The 9,249-nt window shown below is 48.6% G+C and overlaps 1 protein-coding gene across 1 annotated transcript in view; it reads right to left on the minus strand.

The window, feature by feature from the left end:
• INTS4 (integrator complex subunit 4) overlaps positions 1–4,669 on the minus strand; it is a 60,977-nt gene extending 56,308 nt beyond the window's left edge. The window contains 3 exon segments of the mRNA XM_018569689.1: positions 1,173–1,290; positions 1,368–1,559; positions 4,583–4,669. Of these exon segments, the coding sequence (XP_018425191.1) occupies positions 1,173–1,290; positions 1,368–1,559; positions 4,583–4,636 (364 nt within the window). The 5' untranslated portion in view covers positions 4,637–4,669.
• Positions 4,670–9,249: the final 4,580 nt, after the last annotated feature.

Genomic DNA, 9,249 nt, shown 5'->3' on the forward strand with positions numbered 1-9,249 from the left:
CCCCCCCCCCCCAAAAAAAAAAATTATAATGTGTTAATACCCTGTTTCCCTGAAAATAAGACCTACCCCGAAAATAAGACCTTGCAGCACTGGGGTCCCCGGTTCAAATCCTGGTCAGGACACTATCGGCAAGGGGTTTGCATGTTCTCTGTGTGCTTGCATGGGCTTCCTCCCACACTCCAAAGACATGCTGGAAGGTTAATTGTCTCCTGTCTAAATTGGCCCTGTATGTGTGCATGTGAGATAGGGACCTTGAATTGCAAGCTCCTTTAGGGCGGAGGCTGATGGGAATGTGCGGTGTGCAACGTGTTGGCGCTATATAAATACCTGTAAAAAAAAATACATGGTCTTGTTCCCTCCCCCCCAAAAAAATTATAATGCGTTAATACCCTGTTTCCCTGAAAATAAGACCTAGTACTATTTATGGGAATTGCTAAAATATAAGACCTACCCCGAAAATAAGACCTAGTTGTGACCATTCCCAGGGCCGGTGGTGGTATAAGGGGGAACTTGAAGAGCCGCGGGAGAGAATCAGCGGTGCCAACGAAGCCAGCGCTAGAGGAAGCGAGGCGGCAGCGGAGGGAGCAGAGCCGCATAAGCCGATGCCTCCTCTATAGCGCCGGCTCCTGTCACAGGCGGAGTGATACCAAATGCACTCCGCCTGTGAGGAATCCATAGTGAAAGTGCGCTTCGCTCATTCTGGCCAGCGATTAATTACCATATTGCTCTTGAAAAGGTACTGCCCCCCTGATTGACCTGATCACCATATATATTGCTCTCCTCTGTACGGGTGTAAGAGCTTATTACATGCATATATTTAATAAACATATTATTATATGTTGTCTGTTCATTGTAAGCTGCACTTTAGAGGTGATCTACAGTCCCATTAGAGCTTCTCGGGTATAAAGTGCCTTATGGACGCACACCCCAATTGCTCTAGCTTGTGAGAAAGTTTGTTTGATGGCAGAATTCCACCCAAAACATGTTTTGAGTTCTGAATAAAGTAGGGTCTGCGCCAGGTCTGGGGGATCTTTGCTAATGGCTGGAATCATAGGTTCATTCTGAAGGACTATGAAAAACAGGAGCAAGGATGGAGAATTCCTTGAACGTCTTCCCTACCTGACAGCCCTGATGTGTAATAAAGGAATGAGCAGTGCTGGGCTTTCTCTTACTTTCATTCTGGAGAGAACTGATCACATCATCCACGATGGAGTCTGGACAAAATCCCGCGGTCCTGGATAACAAGCCCAGCAGCGACGCAATCTTCAGCCGCACGGCCGTTTCGTTCTCCTACAAAGCAAACCGCAGAGATTTAGCTGTGCCTGGGAAAAGAAAAAGGAAAGCTCTTTCTACGGATCCCCCCTTACCTTATAGTAATGCTCCAGCAGGATCCGCACCACTCCTTCCACGCTCTCCGCCTCCACGGGTTTGCGTGCAAATTGCAGGAGGTACTGCAGGGCGTCAGCCGGCGAGGTGGCCTTACACAGGTCAAGGTGCAGCGCGGCAGACTTGCTGGGTTTGGTCAGCCGGAGCTTCTTTGCCGAGAGGTCCTCAAGAGGCTGCAGCTGTGCGAAAAGGCGATAAGAACGGCGTCTGGTTATGTCTTTTAATAAACTCTTACATTATAGAGCGTTGAAGCTGAACTCCGGACAAAAACTTATTGAATATTGAAGCACAGTGGCTTTTCTTGCAGCACTGGGGGTCCCCGGTTCAAATCCCAGTCAGGACACTATCGGCAAGGGGTTTGCATGTTCTCTGTGTGCTTGCGTGGGCTTCCTCACCCACTCCAAAGACATGCTGGAAGGTTAATCTAAATTGGCCCCGTGTGCTTGTGAGATAGGGACCTTAGATTGTAAGCTCCTTGAGGGTAGGGACTGAAGGGAATGTGAAGTATGCAAAGTGCTGAGTAAAGTGTTGGCGCTATAAAAGTACGTGTAATAAATAATAATGTGTGGCAGTTGTTATGTTGTGTAAAATGCTCCCGATACACGAACGTCCCGTATCAGGAAGCCGGGCAGTAAGTCAATACACGCTACCCGGCTTTCTGATTGGCCTCATCACCAGGGAGCATGAAGCTGGCTTTCTGGCCAATCAGGAAGCCAGCGGGTGGGTAATGACTCGCCACCCGGCTAGTCAGGAAGTCTTGCGGTAAGTCATTATCCGCCCCCTGGCTTCCTGATTGGCCAGAAAGCCGTCTCCATGCTTTCTCGTCACCTGGTGACGAGGGAAGATGGAGACGGCTCCCCGGCTAATCAGGAAGACGGGCGGCGAGCCATTACACGCTGCTCGGCTTCCTTAAAGGAGAACTATGAGGTGAGTGATTTTCACTCATCCTCATATTTAGAGCCGACCTGTGACAATGAAACTGTCACACGTCGGCTCAATAGATCGGGAAGTGAGCGAACACATACCGTCGCTCGCTCACTTCTCGATCCTGTCACTGCAGAGAGCCGTGACTGTCAGTCTCCGTTCCCCACAGGGATTCCCCCTCCGATCCTTCAGCGCTGACTGGCGGAACGGACGGGGGAGGGGGCGGGCACAACTGGCTCTGCCTCAAATAGGCAGAGCCCGCTGTCAATCAGCCAGCTGGGTGGATCCAGACAGTAAGGTTGGGATCTGTCCCGGCTGCGGCGCTCTCAGTATATAGCAAGCAATAGCCCGCCGTATACTGAGCTTTGGGTCACGGGAGGAGGTTAGTATATGTCCTGCTGTGACCCTAAAGAGAACTATGAGGAAAAACACTTACCCCATAGTTCTCTTTTAATGGGACTTCTGGTATCGGAGAATACCGGAAAAAAAAATTGTCAGTACTCGATACCAAAAAAACAGTATCGTTGCATCCCAAATTGTTTTCATAAATGTAAGGCATACTGTAATTGGACGAGGAGAGATTGTAACGTCTATCTGCACCTCCTCCTTCTTCCACTTTATTAAAGAGGAAAGTACAACTTAAAGTGGACCTGAACGCAAAGGGGGGAATTTATCAGAACTGGAGCAGACAACATCTGGAGCAGCTGTGCATGACAACCAATCAGCTTCTCTCTTCAGTTTGTTCACTTAGGATTTTAAAACGAGAGAGAGAAGCTGATTGGTTGTCATGCACATGTGCTCCAGATTCTGTCTGCTCCAGTTTTGATAAGTTCCCTTCAAAGTCTGTTGTCTGGGATTCCTCCTGAAAATTAACAGTGCGTGTCCTGGTATGTGGGGCTGCCTAGGCACTCCTGTACCTACAGCCTCATAGCTGTATGAGATCTAAGGCACTGTTGCCTTAGCTAGTGTCAGGAGATTTGGCGATGTCACTACTGTGCTGCTCACCGTTCTCCTTGCTGGAGAGGAAGCTGTACCTGCAGACCTGCCGTGCAAGGATCTCCCTGCTTCATTAACTCGGTGGTTATCCCTCCATCAATCATCACGGGGACAGTTCTGAGGAAGCAAATCCCTGCCTCTACCAAGATGGCCGCCTCCACACAGAGACACAGTGCAGAACAAGGCATGGTAAGCCAGCAAAGAGCAGCTGCAGGGAGACTTGTGAGGTCACGTTTAGGAACATCGTATGCAGATCACAGGTCACTCCTTTGATCTGCTAATAAAAGGAGAACTATGGCCAAACCTTTTGTTGGCTTTAGACCTCTTTAGGGCCAGAGGAGGATATTAACTAATGTATTCCGGAGACCCAAACTCAGCATAAAGCGGGCACTAACAGAGCCGAGATCAAGCTGGGAAGGTTCCCAACAATATTGTCCGGATCCACCCCGCTGCCTGATTGACAGCTGACTCTGCCTCTCTAGAGCCAGAGCCATCTGTGCCCGCCCCCTGCCCTGTCCGTCCGTCCCTCCAATGAGCACTGGAGGAACAGAGACGGGAGGGAACAATCCTTGTCTGTCACCACTCTCTGTGGGAGATACCTTTGCTGCCAGATATTGGTATCATGTGACCTCCTCCCCTTCCTGTCCCAGAATGCAGTGCTCAGGCCTGAGCGGCCAATCACCAAATCCAAACACTGTCACATGGGGGAAAGGGAGGCGCCCATTCACCTTGTGTAAGCTCACAGAGCTTACACAGGGATCGTGTTCAGGGCTCCTCTGGGTGGGGGAGGACTAACTAGGGACTGGGTCACTAATCAAGCACCATAAAGGCAAATCAGCCATGGAAGCTATGGAGAATGGAACGTGAGGAGTGAGACTCCCAACTGGGCATGAACTATGGTGGAAAATATCTCACAGATGAAGTCCCATGGAAGTGTAAGGAAACAAGTTGTACCCCCACTCCCCCAACTAGCCATCTATATCTAAAGTGTCACTTTTAGGTGGAGAAGGGGGCAGACTTACTAGTGACAACAATAGAAAGCCTCTAATTACATTGGCTTCGGTATTCAGGGACTTGTAGTGCCACCTTCCTCCACCAATAACCACTGTGCACCAGTAGGCCTCAACCAGATCCCCGGTGTTTCCTGACAAGGCGACCGGCTTACAGTACCGCCTGCCTGGAAAGGACGATACGCACGGCTCCAATGAGACATTCAGCGCAGGCCATATAAGAGCCCCCTCCACCCCTCGTCTCCCTGCTGCACACATTCACTCACTTGCACCACTTTGGTGAATTCTTCATAAACGCGTTTCTTCAGGTGCGCCGCCATGACTCATGAAGCTTGGCTCTCCGCGGCCGCCGTACTTTCAGACTGGTATCTGTGAACGTTACAAATAAAGTGCATTGAGAAGAAAGAAAAAAAAAAGTAATAGAGTGGAAAGTGGACAGATAGTAGCTCCCTCTCTAGGCATATGCTGGTTCTTTACTATGGTAATGGAGGACGGGAGAGCTTGTTTTGCTGGTTGCAGTGGAGCTGTATAGTGAATTGTATGGCTGCCAGCTGGTTCTATTTGGACAGACAGGGCCAAATCCCTCTGGGCCTTTTACATCCCCCAGTGTCCATATATGAGGCGTAATAAATATCACTCAAACCTCTACTGTGCTTGTAAATAAGAATACACTTTTAGATTATAAACCTTCATATAAGCCCTCCTTACCATCTTGTCTTGTATTGTGACTGTAATGTCTTCCTTATATTGTAAAGCGCTGCGCAAACTGTTGGCGCTATATAAATCCTGTATAATAATAATAATAATATACTATATTGCCAATAGTATTGGGATGCCTTCCTTTACACACACATGAACTTTAATGGCATCTCAGTCTAAAGCTGGCCATACACTTTACAACCATCGCAAGACTTTTGTCTTGCGATGGTTGTAAGCTAATTAAAAGCTTGTACGATCTGCCCATCTTGGACAGGCAGATTGTACTTGCGATCATCGCAAGCCCGCCCCCCTGAGGGGAGGGATTCCGATGACTGCAATGCTGAGCGGGCAGTGTACAATTGTCTTCCGAGCACGCCACAAACCCGCCGAAAATCTTTTTTTTCGGCTCGTCTTCAAAAATGCACATAAGACAAAAGACATGCAACCGTACAGTAGAAACGGTCGCACGCCTTACATACACCTGCCGATTATCGTACGATCGCGGGATTTCCCGCGCTTATCGTACGATAATCGGCAGGTGTATGGCCACCTTTAGTCCGTAGGGTTCAGTATTGAGTTGGCTCCGCCCTTTGCCGCTATAACAGCTTCAACTCTTCTGGGAAGGCGTCCACAAGGTTTAGGGGTGTGTCTATGGGAATGTTGGACCATTTGTGAGGTCAGGTGCTGATGTTGGAGGAGAAGGCCGGGCTTGCAGTCTCCGCTCTAATTCATAACAAAGGTGTTCTATGGGGTTGAGGTCAGGGCTCTGTGCAGGCCAGTCAAGTTCCTCCACCCCAAACTCCCCCATCCATGTCTTTATGGAGCTTGCTTTGTGCACTGGTGCGCAGTCATGTTGGAACAGGAAGGGGCCATCCCCAAACTGTTCCCACAAAGTTGGGAGCATGAAATTGTCCAAAATGTCTTGGTGTGCTGAGGCCTTAAAGAACTATGAGGTGAGAGCTTTTCACTCACCTCATAGTTCTAGCCGACCTGTGACAATGAAACTGTCACAGGTCGGCTCAGTAGATCGGGAAGTGAGGGAACACATAATGGCGTTCGCTCACTTGTCGAACCTGTCATGGCAGAGAGCCGTGACAGGGGAGGGACTGGATTCCCCCCTCCCCGGTCATATCCTCCAGCGCTGACTGGCGTAACGGACGGGCGAGGGGGCGGGTACAGCTGGCTCTGCCTCTAGATAGGCAGAGCCAGCTGTCACTCACGCAGCTGGGCGGATCCAGACATAACTGTCGGGATACAAGGAAATGTCACGGATGGGCTTATTACACAGGTGACAACCTATCACGGTACCACGCTTGTAGTCACTGAGCTCCTGAGAGCGACCCATTCTTTCACAAATGTTTGTAGAAGTGTCTGCATGCCGAGGTGCGCGATTTTATACACCTGTGGCCACGGAGGTGATGGGAACACCTGAATCCAATTATTTGGAGGGGTGTCCCAATACTTTTTGCAATATGGTGTATATTCTTACCAAAAGTAATTGACTGAGCCACTTTAAGGAGGATTAGGCTACCACCAAGACATGCTTGTTCTGTAGTCTGTGATTCAAAAGTAGACCAGCAATGACAGCCATCATACTTCCCTCGGGACTGAGCCACTTTAAGGAGGATGGGGCTACCTCCAAGGCATGCTTGATCTGTAGTCTGTGGTTCAAAGGTAGATCAGCAATGGCAGCCATCATACTTCCCTAATGACTAAGCCACTTTAAGGAGGATGAGGCTACCACCAAGGCATGTATGTTCTGAAGCCTGTGATTCAAAGGTAGACCAGCAATGGCAGCCATCATACTTCCCTTATGACTGACCCACTTTAAGGAGGATGGGGCTACCTTCACAGCATGCTTGATCTGTAGTCTGTGATTCAAAGGTAGACCAGCAATGGTGGCCATCATACGTCCCTGATGACTGCGCCACTTTAAGGAAGATGGGGCTTCCTCCAAGGCATGCTTGTTCTGTAGTCTGTGATTCAAAAGTAAACCAGCGATAGCAGTCATCATACGTCCCTAATGACTGAGCCACTTAAGAAGGATTGGGCTACTGCCAAGGGATACTTGTTCTGTAGTCTGTGATTCAAAGGTAGACCATCAATGGCAGCCATCATACTTCCCTCATGGCCCAGCCACTATAAGAAGGATGGGGCCACCTCCAAGGCATGCTTGTTCTCAGTTTATTCACTTCTCCATATGTCCCAAGTTGGCAGCTCCGATAATTTTGCCAGGCCTTCTCCCCCAACATCAGTACCTGACCTCACAAATGGTCCAACATTCCCATAGACACACTCCTAAACCTTGTGGACGCCTTCCCAGAAGAGTTGAAGCTGTTATAGCTGCAAATGGCGGAGCCAACCCAATACTGAACCCTACGGACTAAGACTGGGATGCCATTAAAGTTCATGTGCGTGGAAAGGCCGGCGTCCCAATACTTTTGGCAATTTAGTGTGTGTACCAGAAAAACGGTTGCTTGTGCCAACCAGCTGGATTGTGTGTTGGGGAAGTATTGTTGGGTTATGATGTCGTATCCTATTACTGTGATACTAAAGCAGTCAAAATATACGGTTTAAAAACATAATGAAGAAAGTAAAAGCGCCGTCTCAGGAGGAAGAGTTCCAAAGTAGTTTATTATCCCTGCCAAATATCTGTGATAAGAGTTCTTTTCATTGAAACCAAAAAATATTTCATACATGACACGTACATTGTAATGTATAAACCTTATAAACTATATACAGTGTTCATGGGTGGTACAGAGCCGGTGAGGTAGATTGATATGACACGATTAAAGCTGAACTCCGAACAAATATTGTCCAAATCAGCCTTTTTCACCCCAAAGGAACCCTTGAAATAATGTTCAGATCTCAGGGGACCCCTGTGGGTCAGTGGGAAGAATGTTCCTTACATTGGGGGTCAGTGGGAAGAATGTTCCTTACATTGGTGGTCAGTGGGAAGAATGCTCCTTACATTGGGGGTCAGTAGGAAGAATGCCCCTTACATTGGTGGTCAGTGGGAAGAATGCCCCTTACATTGGGGGTCAGTAGGAAGAATGCCCCTTACATTGGTGGTCAGTGGGAAGAATGCCCCTTACATTGGGGTCAGTGGGAAGAATGCCCCTTACATTGGTGGTCAGTGGGAAGAATGCCCCTTACATTGGGGTCAGTGGGAAGAATGCTCCTTACATTGGTGGTCAGTGGGAAGAATGCCCCTTACATTGGTGGTCAGTGGGATGAATGCTCCTTACATTGGTGGTCAGTGGAAATAATGTTCCTTACATTGGTTGTCAGTGGGAAGAATGCTCCTTACATTGGTGGTCAGTGGGAAGAATGCTTCTTACATTGGTGGTCAGTGGGAAGAATGCTCCTTACATTGGTGGTCAGTGGGAAGAATGCCCCTTACATTGGTGGTCAGTGGGATGAATGCTCCTTACATTGGTGGTCAGTGGAAATAATGTTCCTTACATTGGTGGTCAGTGGGAAGAATGCTCCTTACATTGGTGGTCAGTGGGAAGAATGCTCCTTACATTGGTGGCCAGTGGGAAGAATGCCCCTTACATTGGTGGCCAGTGGGAAGAATGCCCCTTAAGAGGTCAGTGGGACAAATGCCCCCTTAGAGATAGCTAAAAAAAATCATTGGTGTAATACAGCTGGCTATGCCAAGTGATGTCGGCTCGGGAACTATCCAGATGTAAGGTCAATCAGCCACAGCTCAAGGACCCCCAAGCAACCTCTGGAGGAATCCTAGGGTTCCACAGAACCCTGGTTGAGAATGGCTGGTCTAACTAAAGAGTCATGTGTTATCTTCCTTGAATCTTGGTGAGCTTTGTGTATTTCTTCCAGATCTGGGCAGTAATCCAGTGTGAGACTTGGAGCTTCCTGTAATAAGGACCGGTCACTGCTGTTCTTTCTCCTTGTGCAGGGTGACTGGTCTTGCCTCCGCCCTCCTTCTGTAATAAAGACCGGTCACTGCTTCAATGTCTCCTTCTGCAGGGTGACTGGTCTTGTCTCCACCCCCTCCTGTAATAAAGACCGATCACTGCTGCTCTCTCTCTCCTGGTCTTGTATCCTCTCCTTTTTTGCAGTTTCCCCCAAGCAGCCTGTAGTGGTAGGGGTCTGCTGGTCACGTTATGTATAGCACAGTGATGATGTCACTAATTACTAGCCTTGCAAAGGCCTAGGGTACACAAAAAGTAGATGTAGATTTAAATTAAATATTTTGTGGCTGGAGTTC

The sequence above is a fragment of the Nanorana parkeri genome, unplaced genomic scaffold, assembly GCF_000935625.1.
Source record: "Nanorana parkeri isolate BGI_ZX_2015 unplaced genomic scaffold, ASM93562v1 scaffold1380, whole genome shotgun sequence".
NCBI classification, from domain to species: domain Eukaryota; kingdom Metazoa; phylum Chordata; class Amphibia; order Anura; family Dicroglossidae; genus Nanorana; species Nanorana parkeri.